We start from the raw sequence: 26,253 nt of genomic DNA, 5'->3' as shown, positions 1-26,253 counted from the left end.
TTCTTGGCTCCAAGTAGACTCCAAGAAGGTGAAGTGACGACCCATCATATCTAGTGACGTCTTCTTTTGGCTCTCTATTATACACGCTTTTCCTTTTCACAGACATCCCGAAAGGGAAAAAAAAGAGGAAGAAATGCTGCGGCGGGATACACATCCTCGCAGCAGTAAAGGGGCTCATTTGCTACCTTCGTATTCACAAGAAATCCGAGGTCCGTATTCTTTCGCAAGTGGAAGATTCCTGCCGGTGCGGGTGTAACAGGAACCTGACATGGGTAAGAATCTTGTGATATGACGCTATTCCGTCTCGTCTGCGTAGAGAAGTACACACCTGTAGCCAGGTACTCTGTCATAGATGTGAAGAGACTGTGGAAAAGAGACATTCCAGACCGTATGCATATGGAGGAGGCGAAGGGGTAGCAGTATCTGTGAGAGCGCTATTTGTCCCTCTCTGGACGCTAGCACACCGGAAACGGACAACTGCTTTTTCTCTTGCAAACAGGTCTTCACGATAAATCGTGGATGGACGGTTTTGAGAAAAGAAACCTGAGGTGACCGCGGTGACCCCCTTCAGCTGTATGTACACCTCAGAGCTTCGGCCTATTTCTGGCCACTGACGGGGAGTGAATGACTACCCTTTTGACGAAAAAGCATCGCTTTCCCAGCATTCCTAGTTTCTTCTGTTTCTTTTCTCGTCAACCGCTCAGCAAGTGGCAGCCTTTCACCCCTTCTCCTTCTTTTCTCTGTGTGTCACTGTCACCGAGCCCTGACGTTTTCTTTGAATCCTTCTTTTCCGGTTCCCAACGTGCCCTCGTCGATGAGCTGTCCCGTTACGCGCCATCCGACAGTTCTATTTTTGGGCTTCTCCTTTGTCTATCTCTCTGACTTACCTGGCTCGTCGTTTTCCTTCTTGCCGAAGGGGGACGGGCTGTCTGACTAACCTTTTTTCCTCTTCCTCTCTCTCTGTTGCATGAGAGATTTCGCTTTTTTACTGTGCTTGTCCGTGCCGCCACGCGTTGAGCCCGAAAGCACGTGTAGATGCTCACCATCGTTCCTGCTTTCTTCTTCTTTTCGTCTCTGGTGACTCACTCGAAAAGCATGAACGTGTGTGAATAGTGAGCGGTTCTACCGATGTCTTTTTTCGTCCGTCCAACGTTTTCTTTCTCAATTCTCTCCATTCTCATCATGTCAATCTTTCTTGACCTTCTTGCCGTTGTGTGAATTCGGCTTCAGACAAGAGGAGTTGCCTGAGTAAGCACAGGTGATTGACACGGATTAGGACTGTTTATTCTCGTTGCGTGCCTTCGATGGACGAGCGTGAGAGTGGTGAGCATCCCGGCCGGCTCTTCATTTCCATCACAGCGAAATCTTAGACTGGCAGTCATTAGTTTCTTCAGTAGCTTCGTTGTGTGTTCATCGACGAACGTTTCAATTGTCAGCATGGCGATGATGATGATGAGGACCGCAGAACTGTGACTTTCATCGACGATCTATGTCTCTCGGATCTTCCTTTCCTTAGGCGAGGAAGGAAAGGAGTCGACCGACGTTCCTTTTCTCGCTTCTTTTTCTTCCATCATTCCCTCTTGCCTTTTCGTCTTCTTTCTACATCCCGATGCCTGGTCTGTTGATTTAACGAATGAAGAAAGTGTTAGTTGTTGTCTTCGTTTTTGCTCTTCTTCGGTCTTGCTAGAACCCATTTCGTAAGCCTTCCTGCCTTCCATGTCTTTATGCATTCTGACCTCCGGGAGTTCTCTTGCCTCTTCATCTTCTTCCCTTCCTTCTTTTCTTCTCGGGCGCGCTCTCCTTTTTTTCTTCTTCGCGCCTAAACTTCCCTGGTGTCTGAGAGGGCTTTGTCTGTATCCCCTGTGATGCATTTAAATTTGTTCGTTTGTCTCCATGCGTATACAGTCGTAACGTATATCCGGATGTGCACATGTGCAGATCTTTAGTTATGGATGTATGACTGAGGGGAGAAGAAGAGCAAGGTAGACTATACTGTTATTTGTGGACTGAAGACGAGAAAAGAGAATGGCATGTACATCTTCGAATGTGTTTAGGGAGCGTCCAGTCGAGGAGTGCTGCGGCCGGGTGTCGTCCGGAAGAGAAAGAAGAAGAACATCAAGAGATGATGGGAATGGGGGAAGAATGTTCACGAAGATAACAACGGCAAAGATTGCCTCGATTTTCCACAGCGAAAATGAAGTTGCTGTCTGCCATTCTCAGCAACAATATAATAGTGAAGGAATGGAAGGAGGGGAGGCATCCAGTTTTGAGACGGTACAAGGACAATTATCAGAAGGCGAATTGGACACAAGTCTTGTCAATAAGACTCCCCCGTTTTCTTCTTCTTCCTCTCATCCTTCTCCTCCTACTCCCTCTCGTCCTTCTTCATTTAGGGGGGTTGTCTCTCGACCCGACTGGCTACCCAGAGCTCCACTAAGGGATGAACTTCCTGTGCCTCCTTCTTTTTTGAAGGAAGAAATGAGAGCTCGGTCAGCGTCATCTGGCTCGTGTTTTACTCACTCTCCTTCTCCTCTATGTCATCCTTCTTTCTCAACAGAGAAGAGAGTTTCTCATAATCCAAAGAATCTCGCCTATATGAATAGCCTGCACGCAGAAGACAAGCAGCCATCTGCTCGACAGAAGAAGACTGATTCTCCTGTCCCACCTGTAAAACAAGAGAAGAGTTCAAGTCCAGAGATAGACAATCTTCTATGTTGTTCTTTCTCTTCGTCTCGGCCCACCCCAGTTCTAGAACATCCTTCCGAGGAGAGTCGAGCACGTATGACTCTGGATGCGTCGTCTACACATCCCCACAGTCAGCTTGGTCTTGAGGTTTTTCGCTCTTCTAGAAACTCAGAAGGGGGAGGTGGAGGATTGCTCGCTACCAACACGATCTGCCATCAAGCTTCTCCTTCTTCTTGTTCTCCCGCCGATAGTACTCAGATGAGAAGAAGATCCACTCTCTGTCATCCAATGGATAGTTCTCGAGGACACCATGATCACGCCCCTCATGATCAGGGAGAAGCTAGTCATGGTGATGTATACACACCTGATGACGGTAGTGCTGTTGGTGCCACTGTGGATGCATCCCCCCCACAACCGATATATATGCGAAAGACTCTTCACAATAGTGACCTTTCACATCCGTTGCCGTTCCAAGGGCATCTTGTTCATTCTTCGCCTGCGGCATGTACACAAAGTCATTCTGTCGGTGGAGGTGTTCTTGCACCTGATTCCGATCCTCGAAGACCAGAAGAAGAAGAGAAGGGACCCTCGTTTTCTCACTCTTCTTGCATATCTTATTCTTGCCCTCATCCGCCGTTGTTATCTGTCCCGGATCTTCCTGCCACTTCCATATCAAAAACTCACGGTCTTTCTTCTCTTTCTTTTTCTCCTGCTGCTCCCCCTGTGTCTCCTTCTCCTTTTCCATCATCTAAGGACCATGAAAGTATCTACTGGTGTCACTATCCAAAGGGAGAGAGAGAGGAGACTGAGGCCGACGAAGGAAGAAGAAAGAGGTGTGATCTGTCGTCTCTTCAGTCAGGAAGACATCAAGATATAAATCACCCACAATCGACTGGCTTACCAAATCGTCACAGTACAAGGAGCTCTCCTTCTTCGTCTCCTCTTTTGCCTGTGGAAGTAAGCTCCCCTTCGTTCTCTTCTTCTCTCGGGATCGGAGGAGAAAGCAGAGAGATTTCCTCATCTTTCTTGAGAAGACGGTCATCTGAGCGGGACGATGATGATATAGAGAATCAGATGCAGGATGATCTTGACGTCCCCAATTCTTACCCAGCTTCGAGAGGGCAATTCTCCTCGAAAGAGAGAAAGAAGAGATTTCTCAATGAAGCTCGTCAAAATAATTCTTTCTCATTTCCTGAAGCAGCAGGGACGTCTCCAAGAGACAGCGTCATGCCAGTAGGGGGCCAACCTCGAGACAGAGGAAGAGAAGTAGAAGAAGAATTTATACAAGGACAAGACGGACAAGAAGAGGGGAGGATAAGAATGACAAAGGAAGAAGAAGAGTTTTTGGAAATCAAGAGGAAGTTCACACGTGAGTTTGACAGAGAAGGCTATGTACAGAAAACTTCTTATGTCTTTGACACATCGACAGGGACAGCCACATCAGAAGACCAGCGTCGAGATCATCAGGAACATCAAGATGGTGGGTCACATGCACAGAGATATCCACCACATCATTCACATCCTCCTAATCCTTCCTCTTCTTCTTCTTCAGCAGCTGCATCTTCGAGCAGTCACAGTCACCGTCGCCATTCTCGTTGGCTACGTTTGTTTGCAAGTCGCTTGATATGCCTAGGTCCACGTGAAGGAAAGGAATCCTTTTACCGAAGAGATAAAACTTCTTCAAGACAAAGCGGAGGAAGAAGAAGAAGTGTTTCGCAGAGAATCGAAAGAGGTTTTCACAAGATTTCTACGAGGCGAAGTGACGAAGGAGGAGAGAAGAAAGCAGCTAGCTATCGAAAACGGTTTGAAGAATCGATGAAGGGAGATAAAGATATAGGAGACATCTCGATAGGGGATCGAAGGAATGAAAGAGAAGAAGAAGAAGAAGACGGACGAATAAGATACGAAGATGGAAAACATACGTCAGTTTTCGTAGCCCAAAAATCTTCACCTGTATTCTCGTCAACACATGGAAATCAGAAGAGCACGGGAGTTCACTCTTCTTCCGCTTCTTATCCTTTCTCTCCTCGTTTTTTCCGCCCCCATCTTTCTTCATCTCGAGATCAAGAGGAAGGTGGGCATCAGGTGGAATCCGAACCGCATGCAAATACCAATGACGTAGACAGTACGAAAAAGAAAAGAAGGCGACATCGATTTCGTCGACATCTTCGAGGGGGAGGAGGTGAGGGCAAGAATCAGTTCACTGGCAGTACTAGTGCTAATCAAACTCATCATTCTCATCCAGTTGTATGTACAGCCAATAGTCGCAGTGTCTTTCCTTCTCCTTCTCCCCTTGTGTATTCATCTTCCCGACAATCACCTGAAGCATGGTGTTCGTTTTCTTCTTCATCTATGAGGGCTGATATGTCGAGAGAGGAAGATGAAGGGAAGAAATCTCTCGAGGAATCCGCTGAGAGGGAACTGTACTGTAAAGAAGAGAGAAGAGACTCAGTGGCTTCAGCAACCTCATCAAGCAGAGGGGGAGGGGGGCGACTGAGAAGATTAAGAAGTAAAAGACACAAAGATAAGAAGTCAAAAGAAGAGAGGAAAGTGGATGTACACCACTTTACTTCAGGTCCGCGTACACCTGAAGACCCATCGAGGAGTGGGGAGAACGATTATAAGCTGTCGAGACCTAATGATGAAGATCGTAAGGAAAAAATTTCTTCTCAACATGACAGGATAGAAGGACAGCAACAGATTGCTCGCAATTCATCTATCTCTCCAGGTAAAGAAAAGGAAGAAGAGAACGGGGGTAAAGTCACCTCAAACGATGAGAACAGAAACACTGATGGTGACAACGATGAGAACAAAAGAAGAGATTCCTTTTATTCCATTCAGGATCTTTCTGAACCGAACTATGGTGAACTCTCTTTCAGTCGCACTGATACCCCGCCTGTCACGAGCGATGAACGAGAGCAGAAAGAAAATCTCTCTGGTTCCCATCACTCCGTTCCATCGGAAGTTCCCCAACCCTACCGGGAAGCCTCGAGTGTACATACACCCGGGAAGAGAGAACACTCTCCTCAAGCATCTTCTCTTGAGAAGATTTCTTGCCGACTAGACAAGCATCCAGCGAGGCGTTCACCTGCTGTGGAGAAGTGTGGTGAATCTCCGTATTCTCATCTTGACTCAAAAGTCCACCGTTCTCCTTCTCCACCCCAGCGAACTTCGCCTCAGGGGACACCTCAGAATCACGACGCCTACCACCCGACTTTTCCTCCTTCTGTAGGAGTTTTCATTGATCCTTCCCCGGAGACACATGCAGAAGAAGGAGAAGAAAACCAAGACGAAGACGTGTACCTTTCTCTTCAAGGAGATGGAGGGGTCGAGAGTCTTCTAGATTCGATGCTCGCTATCAGACAAGAGAGACAGAGGACAGGGTCCACGACGTCAAGTGCTCTATTCCCGAAGAGATTACAACAGAAAGACGAAGACTTGCTTCGAGTTCACCAAGAAGGAGAGAAAAGTTTATCGAGTGTCATGGCTCCCTCATCGTCGGAAGTTCTTTCTTCGGTCTCTGCAGTTCATAGTCCATCATCAGGGTCTTCAATGAAAACAGAGAGAAAGACTTCAAATGCATCAACTTCACTACGCTCGCCTTCTTCTTCTGAATCTGTTTCTTCTCGTCAAGCTGCTGCGGCTGGTGATTCAGTGTCTCCGGACATGGAGAGCCCTGCAGGTGGATCTCTTCAAGGAACGAAAGATAAGAAGGCTGGCGATGATTCTCGGGAGTTGAATACACAAGTAGAAAGAGAAGTTAAAGAAACGTCGCTCTCTACTCGAAATACGAAAGATCATGCAGATCTAAGTGAACCTGACGAGGAAGATGAGGAGGAGGAAGATGAAGATCAAGAAGAAGATAGTGAAGATGAGGAAGATGAAATTGAAGATGGCAAAGGAAAGATTATTTCAAGAAGAAGGAGTCATCACCACCGTAGAAATGAACAGGAAGACAACTTCTTCTCTCAACTTGATCTATCATCTGAGGATCTTGTTGAATATGTTTTGAAAGCTTTGGAAGAGAGAAGAATGGCCTTCAATTCTCGACAGCATCAAGCTGTGCTTCTTCAGCACACAAAGAAACAGTCCAAGAAAGCATCTTGGATGAGGGATTTCTCTAGGAGTTCCTCTAAGCAGGTGTCGGGTAAGAATCTGTCGGCTCCTGCTAGGGACAGAGAAGAAGAGAAGGAGAGACAGAGATCGAAAGGTGGTGAAAGAAGGAGACAGGAAGAAAGGAAACAACGAGGAAAAGAAGGAGAAGAAACCTTAACAAGCCAGTTGTCAAAAAGTGAGAAAGGTCTTTTCGCATTCAGCTCGGACCATCAGGAGAAACAAGGAGAAAGAATGATAGAAGAAGAGGAAGATGAAGTTGGTACAGAGGATGATGATGAAGGATGGGATCGGCAGAGAGATCTCTTAGATCTAGCTGAGTTCCTTCTTGATGCTTCGGTCGTATGTATGGCACGTGAGCTTGTAATAGGGGGAGAAGAAGGAGGGAAAGAACCAGGACAAGCACCGTCACGACATAGTTTGAGAAAGTCTACTCCCTCTTCCTCGAAATCAGGAGAGTTTCCTCGTGTATACGACAAAGATGGCTTGAGTGTATGGAAGAAGGAATTTGGTGCAGGGAGGGTTCTCATCAGAGGTCAGTCTGATGCTGCTCTCTTCCTGCGGAGTCATCTCCTCTCCCACTCCCTTAGTCTATAACTGCTTGGATGTGTAGAGAGTATGCACACCTCGTCTGTATACAATACTTTCCAGGCTATGCTATTGATCTGTAGATCAGGGGGTGTGTCTCTGTGTAAATGTGTATGTCTTGTTGCCGATGTAGAGCTGTGGTGAGAAATATTCTTTTCCCGATTGTTCCTTATACTGTAGCAGTAGGAGGGGTTGGAGAATCGAGCGTCTTACCATAACACACAAGTATGCACCTGTGTATGCTTATGTCATCTGCGCACTTATCCATATTTCTGAAAGGATGTGTCATTTCTCCCTAGTGTCCTTGGCTTTTCGCCATCTTCGTGTCGTTCTTGTTTTCTTTTTCTCTCCATCCGCACTCTTTTCATGCGCCTCTTTCCAGTCATCTAACCTACCATCTGTACACGTACACATGTATCTATATTCCTATTTGGGTTCAGAGACTCTTCTCCACCCGTCTTATTCTTTCTCTTTTTCTATGCCTTCTCTTTTGTCTTCTTTCTTTCTTTCTCGTACCCAGTCATTTTCATGTCGTGTGTGGTTTCGTTCCTTTCTTTTCCCCTTCTGTTTTCTTCTCCCTTTGCTTCTTTTTCACAGCATCTTTCATCCTGCCTGTGACTCCGGAACAATACTCGACCTTCGCTTCGGATAGCCGTCTAAGAGCGACGTGGGACGCGAACCTGGGAGGTCATTACACCCTAGAGACCCTGGCACAGAATACAGATGTTTGTCGGGTGTTAATCAAGAGAATCGCTACGGTCTATCCCCGAGATGTCGTGACACTTCGAGCTAGACGAAACTGGTGTCTGCCTCAAGCTAGATATTCGGAGCCTTCTTCGGCGAGTCAGCAGTCGAACTGGCATAGCCAGGTAGCAGGGGAAGGAAGAGAAGAGGGAGAAGCGAGACAAGGAACTTCAGATTTTGAGAGTGAAGACAGAGATCAAGAAGAAGGAAAGAAGAAGAAAAAGTCGAGTGGAAAGGGAGAAAGAGAAGCGAGTGCGGATGATAGTGCAAGGAAGGAGAGGAGAAGAACGAGACAGAGGAAGAGAAGAGTTAGAGAAAGATTAAGTCAAAAAGAAGAAGAGGAGAGAATGGTGTTTGCTTCATGTAGCTGTTCTATCGAGCATCCAGATGCTCCTGAACAGTAAGCAGAAATAAGGGAGGGGTGTATTCTACAGGCGGTCACTGCCGAGAAGAACTCTCTGATATCTTGAGTCAATTACGCTGGGGTCGTCAGCTCTGACTAGGAGGAATTCTCTTTATACGTACATTCATCTGGGCATATGCTTTGCTGATAAAATGTTTGTATTTTGAGATGGTATGTCGGTCTCGCTGGAGAGCATGTGAAGTTGTCCTTGTGGTTCGAGAGATAGAAAGAGAAAGGTGCTTCTTCATCTCCTCACACCAGAATTGCTTGGTGCAAGCGCTCCTCCATAGATATATCTATAGTCATTTGTATAGTACTGATACAGCTACTCATATACTCTGTTCTCACATAAATACGTATATGATATGAAGACATGCGCCGGCCTTATGGTACAGATGTGATTTCGTGTTCAGACATTTTACGTAAGAAAAAGGATGGATATCCAAGCTGTTGTCTCACTGTGACGGAATGCTGTAGTTCGTAGGAAGTGAAAGAGTGGTGAGGTGTATGTACAGCGTTTTCCCGGCTCACATGTAGGATACGGGTATATACAGCCATACGCTTTCTCTGTTTCGTCACCAGAACCGAGGGGGATTCGCGGGAATTTCAGACAGTCGCGAAGACATGGTTCTTTTCATCACAGATATCTTCTGCGTCTTTTTCTTGTAGAGAGTTCTCATCGGTGTTTAGACTTGTGTGCGTATTTATACGTGCGTATGTCTATCGTTTACTTAGATGTGGACTGTACACCTGGAAAAAAAGACACGTAGAGATTGCCGTGTCTCTTTCACCTTCACTCTCTATATGTACAGAGAATAAGACCAGCGAGACAAGATCCTGATGTGTGAGCAGACGGATGTTTAATGCTTACAAGCTGTGTGATCTCTCCGATATGACTTCTGAACATGAAATGAGTTGACAAAACGGACATTACCGATTGCTGCTTGCGTTTTATCCCTCACAGGAGCGATCACGTTAGGATGGACATTCGAGTTAGTGCTTACATCGCCTCTCCTCTTGTCACGCCTTTCGGAGGTGAGAAAAGTCTTTTCCCCGAAGAGTGGATCTTCAACACCACCGCATGCATGACCTGTATGCTAACATATACGACTTCTATTTGCAGCTATCTATCTATACATAGGGATACATGTATAGATATATAGATAGATAGCGGGCGATTTCCTTGTGTTGGGGTGAGTCGGTTGAGCATAAATCGTCAGACACTCTCCTAAGACAGATAGACACGAGTAACGGTGGCGGCGCAAAGAGAAGAGAAGACCGAGTTCTGTCCTGGTTGGGGGCTCTTCTCAGGATTTTGAGTAGTCTGCTCTGTTTCATCGCAACTTCTCGGTAGTCCCCTCGCGTGCAAGGTGTTTGAACAGACTTGCGCTGAATTTTCGGAATGGAATCGAGTCATGAGTATCTGTACCTCTTTACCTAGGCCAACGCGCATACATACATACATACAGACCTCCAGTATCTGTGTCAAACGTCGGCAGCTCTCTGTCCATGGACGAATAGATGCATACATACCTGGTTTTTCGTCGCGTGAGGGGCTGGAGAGTGTATGAGCTCTCTGGTCCGCGTGCTTGCATGTTTGTTGGTATACATCTACTACCTCGAAGCATATATACGGGAGGACAGAGCCAAGTTTTTCTCTCCTCTTAGAGCGGAGTGGAAGCGTGACTTGTTGGTTCTGATGAGAGAAGTCTTCTTATCAAGTCTTCTACGTTTCGTGTTGATGCTTTCAAACGTTAAGGTAGGAGGGAAGTCTAAGATGGAATTGGTTTTGTGTGTCTTTGGTGGTGTACATACAGTTTGGAGTGAAGTTACACTGTTCAGCGAGGGAGATCCAAAGGGCTGGATTCCTGCAGTCGTCAGCAAAGCTTTAGCCGTGAAGATTCTCCCGTCGACGGTAGAAAAGATGGCTGTAAATATGTTAAAACACTAGTAAGTATGAAGTTGCTTCTATTCTTGTTTCTTGTTCATCACTTCCCTCTACAGTTTCTTTTTCCCTCCCTCTCTCAGCTCTCGATCTCTTTCTTTTCTTCTCTTTCTCCTTTCTTCTTTTACATCCGCGTAGTGTTGCGATCGATCTTCGTGTTCTCTTCTTTCCTTCGTTTCTTCTTCATCTGGCTCTGCTGTTCTTCTTCTCTATCAGCGTCATCTTAAGCGTGGAAATTTCCTTCTTCTTCCCATAGTCTAGTCCAGATGCAGTTGTGTAGATTTCGCACCTTCTTTTGTTGTCTCAGATCTAGGTCTTCAGAGTGTGTCTTTTGTCCCGTACCGGTTTCCTTTATACGTAGGTTGGTAGAGATAGTTCAATAGGAAGTGGTGTGCGAAGCATATACACGTGTTTGGGATATGTCTGTGATCCATGAAAATTTCCCCTGTCTATGTTTGAACATCTCTATGCTCGTCAGATCAGTTATCTTCTTCAGCAAGCAGATCTTTACACACATACATATAGATACACATTTGTGTTGGTGCACTTGGTTTCAGCCTTGTATTTTTGAGCAAAGAAAGTCGTTTTCTGCAAGACGAGATTCCCGTGGACTGATGGAAGGAAAAGCGAGAAAGGGGGAGAAGGGTCGTCTCCCGTTTCCGTTTGTTTTTTTCTGTACGTACAGTGTGTGCATTACAGTGTAGGTGGTGGTGCAAGTAAAGGACATGGAAGGCTTCTTTCTTCAGTGCATGGAAGTTTTCTTCTTTTGCTTTCTTTTTTTTTTCTTTCAGTAATATACACTGGGATGGACCAACAGCCACGGGCTACGCTACACGACGTCTAGCTGCCTATTCGAAAGAATGCCGTGAAGCTCCTAAACTGTTTTGTGGTTGTAGGGGGGGAGTGATATAGGAAGGAAGGACAAACTTCGAGATGAACGAACTTCCTAGGAAGGCACCCTACGACACACATACTTCGTCGTCTTCGTCGTCGTCCCTTCTCTTTTCTCTGAACTGCTTCAGAATGGAAGAGGAGAAACAGCACGAGGTTCTTAGAGTAAACAAGGTTCTCCGCGTAAACAGAAGGCCCGGCTCAGTTGTGCTGTATGGGTTCTTGACGATGTTTCCTTGTTTAGTATATTTGGTAGGTCATTCCGGGTGTATGTACACCTGATTTGATATTGGTATCCGAGCGGTGTACAAGAAGGGGGTTCGCGCGGTACATCTATTTCAAGGGGCGCCATAGGAGCCATCCTTCTTCGCTTTTTCTTTAGTCTACCTTATTATACCTATATGTGCTTGTATACACGTGTATTTCTCCATCTATCTGTACTTCTTTCTACGTGAGGTATGAGATCAAGTCTTTTGCAAGCCAAGGTCTCTGGAGTGGAGTGTATGTACATGTATGTACGTATGTATGTACATACACCTGTGCAATCGGGAAGACCGGAGATTTTTTTTTCCAAGTCCGTTCTCATGAGTCTCGAAGCTCTCTCAACAAGACTGAAGAGAAGACAAGCGCCTCACCCATCCGAGTTTTGAGCAAGTAGAGAGAAAAGAAAGCCAGGAACATGAAAAAGAACTGTTCTCCTAATCTTTTTACTATTTCAACTGCCTTTCTTAGAGATGTGTCAACACGCGGAAAACGAAGGAGACGCGGTCTTTCAGCGAGAGAGCAAAGGCGGAAGTGAAGGAGTTCTAGCTTACAGATCGACTGTCTAGACGAACTGCTATGATGATTCGAAAACCGGGCTTGAGTCTAGCCAGTCAGAAGGAGCAGTCAAGAGGATTTGATACTGATTCTTTTACTTGACGAGTGGTGTAAGGACTGATTCGCTTCTTCTGGGAGAGGTTGTTTCTTCGTGGGCTTTTTCGGGAGCTCCGTTTCTTACCTGAGAAAGACGGGAGACTCGTGCGTCGCTTACTTGCGTGTGCTCCAGGTGTACATACGCTCTCCCCCGCGGCCTTTTGTGTTTTCGTCTACTTTCGAAAAATTGTATGGACAGAAGAAGGAAGAAACTTAGAAAAGAGAACCCTGAGGCGGCGTGGTCTTCTCGTGAGATATCTGTTCAGAGAAGTTCCATATCGTGGCAGAGCAATCCTTCTTTCCAAAAACGTTCTCTATTCTGATTTTTTCTGCTTTTCACTGTTGGATTGGCTCTTCTTTTCTCTTCTCGTTTTCATGGGAGGGGAGACGGTTTTTTGTTGACGTCAGAAAAGGAGTAGAGAGATGTATTGAAAGACAGTGAGGGGCAGGAGAAGATTTTTGCTGGTGGCGAGGACTAAAGTTCTCTTCATCATTCAATCTTCCCTCTCATCATCACGTTTGCATGTTTTTTTTTCTATTTGACGTTTATTTCTTTCTTTGATAATCTATTTCAACTTTCAGTTGAGAAATTCTGTCTTCGAGAAGACTTTGTCTTTCTTCCAGCAAGAAGAAGTCTTCTCAAAGACTTAACTGCCGGCAGGCGTAGATGGCTTTCCACCTTTCCTTGATAGAAAGATGGTACGGCTTTTTCCTGCTCTTCTTTCGTATGATTCTTAGAGTGAGGTGAGAAGATTGGTGAGAAAAGATTAAGAAGGAAAAGAGGAATTTGCTTTAAATCGATCTTTACGGAGAGGAGGAGTCACCTGAGGGTGTATATCATTGCACGTGTGTAGCGACACCAAAGTAGGCCTTGCAGTTTTAAAAACGACCCCTGTTATATGGGGCAGAGCAAGCAAGGGAAGGCTTGTACTGAAGGCAAACTAATCTTCAGATCTGAACACTAGAAATGCACTGACAAGGTAGAAAAACTCTTTCATCGCAGCACATAACTCTCGGATGGGTATGGTGTAGACACACCACGATCGGGACGATAACGTCGGGCGAGAGACACGAGTCTACACTCTTCAGAGAAGCGCCTAAACGTTCTCAGTGGGATTGGCGGCACACTGCGACTTCTGTCACCTGGAATGAGTGAAGCTAGCCTATGTACTAGAACAGCCGGCAGGACATTCCGACTACGGGAAATACATTCCGTGGCACACAAATGTAGCAACTCGAGAAAGTCACTACGATCAAGACCGGGACGGAATTACACTTTTCACGGAAGTCCCCTCTCAGCAGATGCGGTACCGGGAAGAGACCTGTCGGGCACTGACCAGAAAGGCCGAGATTTCAGTTCTTCACATCGGGAAGTAGACGAGATAGCGTGATCTGTCTCTCTGAGGCGGCGGTACGTCCATCACTTGGAGAACTGTTGAGCCTCCGGAATTCAAAAACGTCTGGCGACCAGGGGAGCAGCTAGTAGTGTCGGAGATCGTAGGCGGCGGCCAGTTTTGTGGTAAAATTTTCTCTGGCGCGCACCTCTCGTGGAGTTTACTTAGCTTATGAAGAGTGCCCCACTCATTCCGAGTCCCCTGACGTGTAAGGCTCCAGTGGCACTCACACACTACGATATGAAGGCTTTGCGCAGAACGCCGCCTGGCGCCGAGACACGCGGAAGATCTACTCCACGTCGGTCGTTGCGAAGGATCACCGGTGACGGAGGAACCTTGGGGGCTTGGAGAGAAGTGGCGCCGGATCCTCTGCCTCCTCTCGTGCCAGCTCTCGATACTCCTGTGTTAGTGCGATCTTTTGACAGGCGTCGATATAGAAAAAGTGAAGTCATATTTTCTCGGAAGCAAACAAAGCACTGGCAACATACGTCTTGGCAACCAATGTGTACACCTCCCGATTTCCTGTAGGTATATGCCTACCGGCATGTAAGATTTGCGTTTACTGACAAAAGAGGAGTCATCAAAGTCAGTACAACTGATGCCTCAGAACATACAGTGTAGAAAACAACTGTTACATCGCACTGGGCGCTACTGAAGCATTTGTCTCTTTTTCTCCCTGTGTATGAAAGAAGGCGCCTAATCACATACAACTCGCGGATAAAGGATTTGAGAGCGATAGAAAAGAACAGAGACTGAAGCAGAGAGAACAGATATATACACAGATGTATATATAGGATGTCGAGAGGGCATAACCCTGAGCCACCTACAGCGCCCGGTTAGCATCCTGCTCCAACACGTACATACATCCATACTTGTATATACTGTCTCTGTTTCCCGTCTCTTCTTTTTTGTCACTTTCATTTCTTCCTACCCGAATTGCAAGCAAACGTCTCCCATTATCTACTCGTCGCGTATGACTTTTCAGAAACTGGAGGAGGGGAAAGTAAAAAGCTGATGAAGCTGTCAGCCGTGGACGGCTTTTCTGGCTTCATGTTTGTACACCATGGGTGTGTCGAGTGCGCATGCAAGGACAGAGGTGTGCTCGGAAGAAAGACATTTCTGTCGCTTCCCGTTGGTCAGGAGAAGGAGAGAAAGAGGAAAGAGACAAGCGAAAATGGCTTCCATCGCTTGGTTTTGAAGGTCCTTATCGCATGCAAGTGCTATTACGTTCTTCAATACGAAAGAGGTCAACTCCCTCGTTTCCTTCTCCTCTCCTCTGCAGTTGCCGTCTTCCCAGTGTCTGTCTATCCGTCTTGTCTCTCGACTCTTTGATGACAAAAAAAGACATTAGCCAGCAGTAGCAGAAGGGTCGGAGTCCAAGAAGTGCGAAGCCCTTCCTTCCCTTTGAAATCTCCCTCTCTCTGTACTGTACGTACAGCAATCTCGAAGAGAGGCCAAAGATAACGACGACGACATTGACATGGTTTCTTCTTTTTTTACAGTTTCGTTTCATCCAGCTTCCTTAGTAACTGAGAAAGTTTTCAACGGTTTTGTGAAAGGCGGACTTGTGGTTAAGTGCTGTGGCAGTCATTTCGACTTCTTCAGGCGGAGTTTTCGTCCTTCTCTCTTTTCTTTTGTCAAGTGAAGGATATGAGACGTTCTGTTGCGGTTGGATCGGAAAGTGAATAAGTTCGAACTCGCGAGCTTTCCTATCTTCGTGTCAGTACGGGAAGATAGCTGCCTTTACAGGTTGACTGCCCTACATACACCGCGCCCGAAGGAACCAACTGGAAGAAGCGGCGGTCGTCAGTATCGAATCTGTCGGGTGAAAATTGGCTGGTATTCCTTTTTCTTTCTTATAGAGAATCGCCTGCTTCCGTACCACACTCTCAGTGCTAGTTTGGGCTGCTCGTCTCATCCGCCACTGAAGTAGGCGAAGGAAGGGCTGTACGTGTTTCTTCTTCCTCCACTCCGACAGATTCTTGCAATCTTCCTTTCGGTTAGACGGTCAACCCAGTCTTTCTTTGTCTTCGTTTGTCTCCTCTCTCAGATTTGTCTCCACTCTCTGCTAGGGTCAAGCCGTCTCCCCGCGCGCTGTCGCCCTCCTTTTCCTTTCACCATACCGTCTCTTCCTCTTCATCTTGCTTGTGAAAATCAGAACAGTGATCAACTCTTTCTGATTCTTTTTCTCACTCTTTTCACCTCTTTTCACTTGCTTCCTTTCTTCTAAATTCGAGGGCGTTCCTTGTATCTCGTGTCTCTCCGATTCCAAGGGGATATGGCAGGGCTCGTCCTCATTCGGTCGACCGTCGATGCCTTAAGGAGGGTGGCAAGGTCGACTACAACTGTACGTACACCCGAAAACCTACACGGTTATCTTCGTCCCCAACTCTTCAACTGTCGCCCAGCATCACTTTTTTCTCTAGATTTCTGCAGGGACCTCAATTCCACTCAGTTCTTTCCTCTCTGCTCTGATCCTGAGAGAGTTCACTGTTGCATGTACTACAAGAAAAGAGGCTTATAGAAATGGTGGAGTGCTTTACGCTTGTTGTGTGATTTCACATTCTCTTTTCCCTCTTTTCTGCTCGCCATTCCCTCATCGGTTCGCATTTCTTTCTTCTCTTTCTCTCTGTATGGGTACGTATGTGTATGTGTATACCTATTTCACCACGTCCGCTTTCTTTAATTAGGCCTAGCAGGTTTGGAACCTCTAGACGATAAGCCTTTTTGGGGGCTTTTCTCTCGTGACGGAGAAGAATTCACACACGCGTTCATCCTTTTGTCTGGTACTTCCGATCCGTTGACGTGTATGTGCACCTCTCTCTATTCGAGATCGTGCGATGATGTCTGCGAGGGAATGCATAAATGAAAAGGGGTGAATTCTTGACTGGGAATCTTCTCACTTCACACGAAGGCTGGAGAAGGGAGGCGTTTTGTTCTTTAGAGAGAAGAAAATTGAGAGGACGAGATTGAGACAGGGAGATAGACAGATAGATAGATCTGTGTCGTTCTTGTGTCTCCTGAGACCTACTGAGAAGACAAGAAAAATGAGAGGACTTACTAACCTTTGCGAATCAAAGACTCTTTCGTTTCTTTCTGTACTGTAGACGTTCCCGAGTTGATAAGAGAGATGCAGAAGAATCTCATCTGGTTCCTTTCCGTATGTGTATTTCTGTCACTCCTCCTCTTTCTTTCTGTCTTGTTGGGTGAGGAGAACAGAGTAGGTAGGCGTCTCTGGGTCCTTGCTTATTCGTTCTCTTTCTGTGTTTTCTCTGTCTTTGTTTATCTGCTGCATGCAGTCGTTAAGCAGATTGTTACTAGGCACAGAGGAAGATGCCTTGATGAATCGAGATCCCATCATGGAAGTCGTCTCCCAGAATCCTCAGGAAGCGATAAGATTCATCAAGTAAGATAAACCTCTTCTTTTTTCTCCTCTCCTCTTTATCTCTGTTCTTCGGAGAAATGAAACAACCGTTAGCGGGGTAAAGACTACTCCGACAACTTCCGCTTGTTCATCTCTCATCTTTGTATACATTGGTACATCTGTGTATGGAAGTCTGTGTTCAGTATATATCTAAGAAACATGTACTGGACACAGACTTCCACTCTCTATATTCATCCAGGAAAGGCGCCTTTCTGTTTATCAGTACCAACCGGGACCTTCCCCGTAGAAGGAAGGAAGTGCGTGTGAGACTGTGTCTCTTTCATCGTCTGTGATGCAAGGTGTGCAGAAAGAGGGAGAGGAAGCCGAACGTAAGTTTTTGTGGTCCACGGGGATAGTCACGCAGCTCATCATCGAGGACGGTTAAGAATGAAGTCTTTTTCATGGTCTTCAAGTGCAGGCACTCTACAGGTTTCTTTTCTTCTGTTAGCGGTAATGATCAAAGTCGCCCTGAAGAAGCAGCCACGGCCACAGGAATAGACGTGGATTGTTTGGTTGCCTTGCCTCTCTCAGTGTCTCTCATTCCTAGGATAAGTTCAAGCACTTGTTTTTGTTTCTCTTCTTTGTTCTCTCTCGGGGCCCTTCGGTGAAAGATTGCAAAGATAGGATCTGTGTCGATCGTTCGACAGTTGACCTGTCTGTACGACTCACACGCAACGGAGAAGATCTTCAAAGTGTTTCGCATTGTCTTTTTACCTAGCCTCTCTGCCTTTTGTTGAGCTTATCTCGGCTCTTTCTTTCTCACTCTCTGGTTCTCTTCCTGTCTTTATTGATTCTTTTTTTCTTTTTCAATTCGCAGATTAGTCATGCTTTTCGGTGCTACCACGGGAGTTCTCGTCTCTGTCCCGTGTGTAGTTTATCTTGTGCTTTACTGGGAAGAATGTAGATGTAATAAGCCTCTCCAGTGGTAAGCTGATCGAGAACGTCTCTCGCTCGCATTCGAGTGCACGTAAACCTCAAGTTCCTGCCACGGGAGAGGCTGGCTCTCTAGTCGTGAAGTGTATGTACACTCGAACTCCTCATGGGTTCACGATGGGCTTGCTTGAGACACGTATGTATGTTTGGAAGGGTTCCTTTCTTTTTCTGGTTTCTCTCTAGTTTTTGCTTGTTGAGCGCTGTAGACTGATTCTTTCTTTCTTTCTTCACCGCATTGTTTCACGCTTCTTTTTGGACTCCCGAGTTGCTGGTCGCTCCCGTTTGTCTTGCACTTCTGAGTCACAGATCTGCAACTCGTTGAATGGGTCACCACTTCTGAAGTGCTGCTGTCTTCTGTAGATTTCTTGTGTCTTCTTTTCTCTCTCACCCTTTACCAGTAGGATGTCGTTGCACTCCCGTTCTCTCTCTCTCTCACTCTCTCCACCTGTCGTTCTTCGTTCTTTTCATGCTTCTTTCCCAGCTCTCAGAGAAGTTAGAGATGGACGAAACTGAAGAGACAGAAATGGGATGTGATGACACCTTACCGAAACTCTTTCTCTTTCTTTCTCTTCTTTTGTCCGTTTCCTACGTGGAATTTCTCTCGTTCTTCCCCTCCCGCTCTGAGAAGAAAGAGAGCGTTTGTTTCCATAAGAGATACTCCCGCCAGTGTTGTACACGCAGATGGACTTCAATCCACAAGGGACATGCTATCTTCCCTTGAATGGAGAATCATCTGGTTTCTACCTTGGTTACCAGCAGGGGCTAATTTCCTCAGTTTAGAAAGTCCGTGTACGAGTCTGCTTTCTCTTTTTCTGTATCGGTCTCCCGCTCGCCCGTGTGAATCGAGTCTTTCTTCTGCCGGTCTTCGATTGTCTTTGCCTCCTTTTACCTTCTTTGTTTGGCATGTCTTGTCTTTCTTGTATAGGTGGGTATCTGTGTTCAGTGCTCTTCAAGTCTCTCAGGTTCCTGTGCGTTATCTCTTCTTCTTTCATCTTCATACGACGCCTAACAACCGAGCTGCCATCATTAACACGTAAGCAAGAGACAGAGGGGGAGAGGTAAAGAGAAGAGTGAGAAGTTAGCTCACTGAATAGAAAAATCTTTGCTTCTCCCGTACGATCATGAGTGATAAAAGCTCTTGGATAGAAAAAGTGAGCGCGAGTGTATAGAGAACCAGGGAGAGAAACAAACAGAGAAAACAGGGGGAGAGGGATAGGTCTATATATTGTGTACCACAGACGGAGAGAGAAGACATCTTCTTTCTTGACCTGCGTAGATGGCGATCTGTTCTAAGGGGACAGCGAAGGATGTGATTGATCTCTCGGCCATTGTTTAAAGAAGAAAGGTGGAGTGGGTGATTCGTCTCTCTCTACATACAGGTATATATGTATCTACGGATTTCGAGAATACTCGAGTCTCTTTATGACTAAGTTCTCGACGAGCTTGCGTGATATCGACTTCTGTCATATTTTTCCTCATTTTTCATTTCTTTTCGCTCGTTTCATTTCAGTTTCATTCTCGTTCACTACTTCTTTGTCTCGTTTCTTTTCTTTCTTTCTTGATCAGGACACGTACTTTGACAGGAGGAAGCGGCTGGAAGTGTAGCAAACTTGTTTCAATTCTCAGCTATGGTTGGTTCATCCTAGGAGTTGTCTGGGTATTCAATGCTCATGAGTGTACAGAAGCTCCTGGCCTTTGGAAACTCACTGTCTCTGCGGTAAGCAGAATGAAAGCGATGAAGGAAGATAAGATTCCGTCCGGCCTCTCACCGATCTATTCGTCCATGTGGAGGGATAAGTAGCTAGCCAGTTAGATAGAGGTGTCCTGGTATGTCTAGTGAAAGAAGAGAGGGTATAGGGTCACACACGAGTGAGGGTAGATATATAGTGTGAGAAGGGTAAGACTGTTTCTTTTTTCCTCTTTTTCTGAAGCTGGCCATTATCGGATGAGTCAGGAGAATATGAGCCTTCTGTGTTGTGGGTTGCTAAGCTACTACAGAACCGAGAGAGGTCCAGGATCCTTCTCTTTCGTCTGTCGAGAGACACTCGCGCACGGGTGCATATCGAGATATTGCTCAGCTCTTAACAATGTCTGGATTCGCTACCGTTCGTATTTGTCTGTCTACATCATCATCTCTTCTGCAAGCATCAGCATTGAGATTGTCTGTTTCTTCTTACAGGCGGACTCATCCATCCCCCCATACCCTGGATTCACGGCATGCGGATGTGCTCCACGTATATGAAAATATTCGTACTCATGCATATGTTTACATAGGGGTGTGCGTACCTGCACATGTTCTCACGGGTCTATCAACAACAGCGTAAATCGTGGCGTCAGTTCTGCTTCGCGTATCTGTGTGCGCCTGTCTCGATCTCTTGCTCTGTATACCTCTCCGTAAATATGTGTACATGTAATCTCGCTCTGTCGTCATATATGTCTGAACTGACTACATCTACGTGACCTTTTTCTCTCACTTTGTTTTGCGTTTCCTTGTCTTTCCTTCTTTCTTTGCGTGTCTTCTTTTTATGTGTGTAGATTGTGATCTCAATGCTCCGCTTGGTGACAACGTTCATCTGTTTCTGGATTTCTTTCCCGCCGAATACAGCAGGTCTTGATCCTAACGTCGACCGATTCAGAAGCACAGGAGCTAGCCCTGACCAAATCGCTCGCTTGCCCCTTCTCACCTATGCAGAGAAGAAAGTTGAGCTAAGAAGAATCGCGAGCGAGAAGAAGAAGAAGGAAGCCGCTGAGGCGGTGTCTGGTTTATCAGGTGGACAGGAGGAGGGGGGCTGTCATTCTCAGGAGAAGAAGGGAGAAGAGGAGAAGAAGAGGACCGAGGAAAAAGAAGGAGAGAAGAAGGCGGGTGAAATTGGAGAAGAGATAGATGCAGGAGGAGGAGGAGGAAAAAGAGGGGCAGAAGAAGGAGAAAGAAAGAACGAGAGGAGGAGCGAACTTCGAGGAAGCAGGTAGGAGAAGAAAAGATGGAAAGAGGAGAACAGGAAAGACGAATAATCCCACATGGATGAGAGGCGGGGGAGGGAGAGAATAAGAACGAAATTACTTTACACAGCGGGACAGAAACACTGATGGCAACTTGCTTCTGGATTCGTTGTTCTATCTTTGCCAATGCATATCCGTACATGTATCTATACAAACCATATGTGTATGTATATATACGTGTATACAGGGATATGTATGTGTGTGATTGCAGGTAAGTATACATATGTATATATCTAGATATGTTCATGCGCATGTGGAAACTGTAGTGACAATAGTAGAGTCGTACGCTTCAGTAGGGAGAGTCGTCGGTGCCTTTTCCTATCTTGTCTTCGGCTTTCTCCCTGCCTCTGGAAGAGAGGGGTTTCGAGGCAGCAGAGATACGAGGAGCAGGGGTGTGTATTCTCTCCACTCTATCACTAGGAACACACATTATATGATTGAATACGTGTCTTGCTTTGTACTTCGCTTATAGACATGAAGCGGGAGATGATGAATCTTCCATGACCTCCGCGATGATAAGCCAAGTGCCTCATCCCCCTGAATCTGACTCTTCTTCTTCATTCTGTTCTTCTTCTTCGTCCTCTTCTTCGTCTTCACTCCATCACCGCAAGCCACATGAAAACACATCTTTTTTTGCTTCTTCATCTTCTTCTCTCTTTCATAGTGACAGAAGTCGTGAAGGTACTCCATCTCTACTTCCGAAGAGAAGAAAGTCATTTCCTTCTCTTCATGACATGTCCGCGTCTTCCTCTTCACATACCACAGATATCTCTTCTGCTTCTTCTACTTCTTCGGCGGACACCTGTCTATTCACAAATCCTTCCTTGCCCGGAGAAACCAAGAAGAAAACTGAAGAGAGAGAAAGAGAAGGAGATACAGGGAAAGAGCCGAGCAGTGCTAACAATTTAGGTGTATCTGAACCGACGATGGCTAGAAGTTTTCGCAGTAGTAAAACAAATGATTCGCGAGAAGATATTCATGACCTCGTGTCTTCGTCTTCTCTTCTTTCTTCCGGCCCTTCTCCTCTTCATCCTTCTTCTTCTTCTCCTTTTGGTGAGTCTTCTGCAGTGAGAGTCTCCTATAACGCCGAAGAAGAGCGAGACATTCATCCTCTGTCGAAGAAGGAAGTGAAGAAAGAAGAAGCGGTAGAGAAGAACGACGAAGAGGAAGACAAAGAGAAGAAAAAAGCTGTATCGCCGTGTGCACAACCAACTATGACGAGAGAGGAGAGAGCTGGAGGGGCGCTATTTCTATCTGGTTATGTAGAACAGAGAGGTGAAGAGTTTTCGTCGGTCCAAGAGAACTGCTGCATCTGTCTAAGCGAATTCTCTGATGAAGAAATTCTACGGGAACTTCTGTGTTCCCACTTCTTTCATCAGGGGTGTATTGATAAGTGGCTACTCAAGAATAAACACTGCCCTCTCTGTCTTCGTCAAATCGATGAAAAGTAGACAAAAGGAAAGAAAGAGAAGACATCTGTTGTCAATGGTAAGAAGCACAAGAGCGAGAAGATACATGACTATGGTAATAGTCTGTTTCTCTATCTGTGGTTTTCGCGGAGTGGGTAGGTCTGTGCAGGAGTCTTTATATGAGAGGCTGTATATGTTTCTTTGTTGTATGTACTTGATGAATACTTCTCGTCTTCTCGGTTTCTTGTCTGAGGATGGATTTCATCAGCAAAGGTTGGGAGGGAGGAGGAGGAGTGGGAAGGAAATCGAAGGGACAGTGGAGTGTATGTACACAGGCATTCAACAGAGACAGAGACTTTCTGTATGATTTTTATCGATTGGGAGTTAAGAAGAGACTGGATGGAGGCAGCAGTGTTCGTACACTAGGAAGATCTGGTGGGGATGGGACAGAAGTAGTGGGTAACTGATTTCTTCTTCGTAGTTATCTGTGACGTCCCTACCGAGGGCATTAGAGCTGTATGGATGAAGGTGACGTGTATGATGATGATGATGATGGAGAATTCTGAGACCGCGTTAACACTCTTTCGCTATCGTGTTGACGCTATATGAATACATTCTTAATGGATAGTCAGAAAGAGATCTGCTTCTCTCTCTGTCATCTTGTGCACCTACGCATGTGGTACTCGAACTCTCCCACTGTAGATAGTCTCTTGTTATGTCGGATCAAGGTAGACCGGTTTATCCATCTCTTTTTCCGCCTTCTTGTTTATTTTGCGCCCTCTTCAGCTGGGAGGGTCTCATCAGCATCTTGTTGGTCATGGACAAGAAAAGAGCTGAAGAAGAAGAAGACTGCTGAAGACTCTTCCCTTGCAGCAAGCTCCGAAGAAATGGACATCACTAAGATTGGTGAAGTCCATGGGTTTTGCTTCGGTTTGTTTTACTTTCTTTACTCGTAAGATTCACTTTGATTCTCCGTCCTTTCTTTTTTCTTTCATCACTAAGAAAGAAGTTGTGAATCTTATAAAAGTGTCTATCAGTTTATCGATTGCCTCTTCATGTATCCTGAATATAGACGTGTATAGACACAAGTGTATATACACCCCATTTGATGAGTCAGATCTCAAAGAACAGAAATCCTCTCCTTCTAATCTTGTCTCCGAGGTGAAAAGAATCTCCAGTCAAAAGAACGAAGGAGAAAGAGGCGAGAACTTCGATGGACCGTTAGCATTTGATCTCTCTCGTTCCTCGAGACTCTTTAGCTGTCTATCTGTATATCTCTGAACCCTTCTGTGTTTCTCTTTCGTCCTCTTTCTCCCTATCCAAGTGGTTCCAGTGGGCGTTCTCTTTAGGTCCTGTCATCGTTTCCTTCGTTGCCTTCTTACTCACTCTCACCCGAGGGCTGCGATGGAGAATGATATCTAGAATGAAAGAAAGGGAACCAGCTGGAAAGCCATGGAGTGTAAGAAAGGAGACGAAGGGAAAGAAGATGAAGATTTTTTCAGAGCTACTTCGAAGATGACAGTGATGTCATGCTGTGCTGACGAGGATATCAAGTTCGCGGAGGTCTCCACGAAGAGTTCGTTGCGTTCTCTTCTCTCTCTTCTTTCTTGCTTGAGAGGGAAAGCGACGTGAAGAATGATAAGAGCGAGAAAAAAAGAAGGAAGAGAAATGAGTCAACCGGAGAACAAAAGGGTCAGCTGTCGTGCCTGTCTATCGTCTTTCTTTCTCTCTTCTCCTCTGACGGCGGTCGCACACATATCATTGAGAGGAGGGAAATCTTTATTCGCCTCTTTATTTATGCATGCACCATTTTTGCAGACCCTTACCCTTTTGTACTCCCTCTATGGTGGAGGTGGTATATGCACTGTTTCACGGAGTGATTACATGTGGACATCACGAGTATATATACTTATATATACCCGTGATGTCCACGAACCGCGTGTATACCTATCTGTTCTTTGTACTGTTACGCATCCATTTATACATAGATACATATGTATGCATGCGCATACGTCTATGATGGTCCGAGTTCTGTTTGTCACGCGTTCATACACGGAGTAGACATACATTTATACGGGCGTTGGTGTATATCTGCATATATGGCTTTGATACCTACAGGTGTGATGTTTTTTGATCTCGAAGAGGGAGAGGAGAGTGAATCTTTTTCTCCTCTTATGTATTCGAACTCTTTTTTGCGATATGGAAGACGGGGATATGTTTGAAGCGATTGAAGACGAGTAGTGAGTGATACAGGCCGGAGTGGCGAGAGCCTTCTTGATAAAGGGTCTATTCCTTTGTGTTTTTTTGCCTTGGTGGAATTCTCAAAGGTCGTTTCTCTTTTTTCATGAGATTTCCTCAGATTTACTGAATGATTGGTTCATTCGTCTCTACTTAGAGACACGGCTCAAGGAGAAAAGACATAAAGATTTGTGGTGGTAGGAGTCTCACAGGTTGCGCTCGAGGCTCGATCCGTCCTTCATCGATGGGAGTGTGGGGCGGGGGACGTCAGATGTTAAGGCCAGCCAGGGACAGTTTCTGTGGGTGGATATACATAACGAAAGAAAAAGTCCATATGAGCAGCTTCTCCGGAGATATCCACAGAGGATAGGCAGACAGAAGAATGTAGAGAGGGGGAGACGGAAACGCCGGCGTGTTGACCCCAGGCTGTCCTCAGCATCTCTGCCAGTCGAGTGGGCGGTTTTTTTCTAAGGGCTTCTGCACCGAGCTTCTCAAAAGAAACTCCCTTCCCCCTACGGCTATCTCCGTAATCGAATGACATCCCTGTTCGTCCATACCGACCTATATGCGGTGTGTCAAGGTTTATTTTCGCTGTGAAAACAGGCGAAACAAGAGAACAACCGCCCTGCATCACTACCAGTTCGGCTCACTAGGCTCGATGAAAGCGGTGTGCGCTCTTGTCCTTCATCTTCTGGGAGTGAGCTGGTGAAGTCAGTCTAACGGCAGATGAAACGTATCACACCAGTTTCGCTCGATGCAGCCGCTGCTCTCCAATGTGGTACCGCAGTTCGGTGAGCTTTTGCACGCACCGACAGACAGAAATGACCGCAGCCATCTCCTCTCCCTGGCTCCCTCGGTGTGCCCCGCCCAGTTTGAGATCCCTCGTTTTGCCGACACTGGCGCCAGGCGTTCCTGAGCCGCCGAGCGTTGCTACGGTAGCACAGCAACAGCTACGACGCCGGCTGGAGTCCCCCTTCCGATCGTCCCGAAAAGCCGGTTCGGGCAGGACCGGAGCAGAACACAGCCGCTCCTGCAGCTGTTTCTTGTGTGATGCGGTCACGATCTGCACACCAAAACGAGTTATCTGCCCCAAGTCTCTTAGCGCTTGACAGCTAGATGAGGCGTCACCCTCCCGTTCAACCGCTCGCCTCTTGTGCTTAGTCAGTTTGCCGTATCGAGTGGGCAGCCTGGAAACGCGCCGGTAAATAATGTTTTCGCTTGCCCAGTGAGATTGCCTTCGGCTGAACTAAGCGACTCGAATCTCCGGCGTGCTTCTCCGGGCCGACGATTCCTTCACAGTCTTCTACCATACACTAGGCAATGAATCCCTACCCGTTTACATGGCCACCACGGCTCCGCGAGTTAGCGGTCTCCAGGAAAGAAAAACAATGGTCCTCAGCCTCCGGTCGGCGACCCCTCCCATCTAGGAGTGACGAAGGAGGGGGCCGGGCCACATTCTGTGGCTGCAGCCAGGACGAGTCTGCGGACGCCATCCCTTATGCCAGCCCGACACCTTGAGAGGTAAAGAGTGTAGGCAGGAACCAAGCTGGCTGGAGATGGTGAACGAGCCA

At 46.3% G+C, this 26,253-nt stretch overlaps 2 protein-coding genes across 2 annotated transcripts; both read left to right on the top strand.

The window, feature by feature from the left end:
* The first annotated feature begins 615 nt into the window (after window positions 1-615).
* Window positions 616-12,829, top strand: CSUI_009671 (start domain-containing protein). The gene is made up of 5 exons (XM_068069783.1): window positions 616-7,333; window positions 7,984-8,530; window positions 9,498-9,568; window positions 10,351-10,483; window positions 11,270-12,829. The coding sequence occupies exons 1-5, from the start codon at window positions 2,026-2,028 to the stop codon at window positions 11,388-11,390; spliced, it is 6,180 nt and encodes a 2,059-aa protein (XP_067918244.1). The 5' UTR covers window positions 616-2,025; the 3' UTR covers window positions 11,391-12,829.
* A 2,029-nt stretch (window positions 12,830-14,858) lies between these two features.
* CSUI_009670 (zinc c3hc4 type (ring finger) domain-containing protein) lies at window positions 14,859-24,728 on the top strand. Its single transcript, XM_068069782.1, has 8 exons — window positions 14,859-16,025; window positions 16,978-17,084; window positions 17,920-18,027; window positions 18,961-19,068; window positions 19,602-19,752; window positions 20,571-21,001; window positions 21,508-22,523; window positions 23,231-24,728. The coding sequence occupies exons 1-7, from the start codon at window positions 15,957-15,959 to the stop codon at window positions 22,484-22,486; spliced, it is 1,953 nt and encodes a 650-aa protein (XP_067918243.1). The 5' UTR covers window positions 14,859-15,956; the 3' UTR covers window positions 22,487-22,523; window positions 23,231-24,728.
* The last annotated feature ends 1,525 nt before the right edge of the window (window positions 24,729-26,253 follow it).

The sequence above is a fragment of the Cystoisospora suis genome, assembly GCF_002600585.1.
Source record: "Cystoisospora suis strain Wien I chromosome Unknown contig_5866, whole genome shotgun sequence".
In the NCBI taxonomy this organism is placed as follows: Eukaryota; Apicomplexa; class Conoidasida; order Eucoccidiorida; family Sarcocystidae; genus Cystoisospora; species Cystoisospora suis.
Note: the sequence above shows the minus strand (reverse complement) of the source record. Positions and strands in the feature narration are given on the sequence as shown.

Bases quoted from the DNA above. Each gene is read 5' to 3' on its own strand.
- CSUI_009671 (XM_068069783.1), top strand. From the start codon at position 2,026: ATGGCATGTACATCTTCGAATGTGTTTAGGGAGCGTCCAGTCGAGGAG. The intron at 9,569-10,350 runs GTGAGAAAAGTC...GTGTACATACAG, and splicing joins TCTTGTCACGCCTTTCGGAG to TTTGGAGTGAAGTTACACTG. The intron at 10,484-11,269 runs GTAAGTATGAAG...TTTTTCTTTCAG, and splicing joins GTAAATATGTTAAAACACTA to TAATATACACTGGGATGGAC.
- CSUI_009670 (XM_068069782.1), top strand. From the start codon at position 15,957: ATGGCAGGGCTCGTCCTCATTCGGTCGACCGTCGATGCCTTAAGGAGG. The intron at 18,028-18,960 runs GTAAGCTGATCG...TTTCTTGTATAG, and splicing joins TGTAATAAGCCTCTCCAGTG to GTGGGTATCTGTGTTCAGTG. The intron at 19,753-20,570 runs GTAAGCAGAATG...TTATGTGTGTAG, and splicing joins GGAAACTCACTGTCTCTGCG to ATTGTGATCTCAATGCTCCG.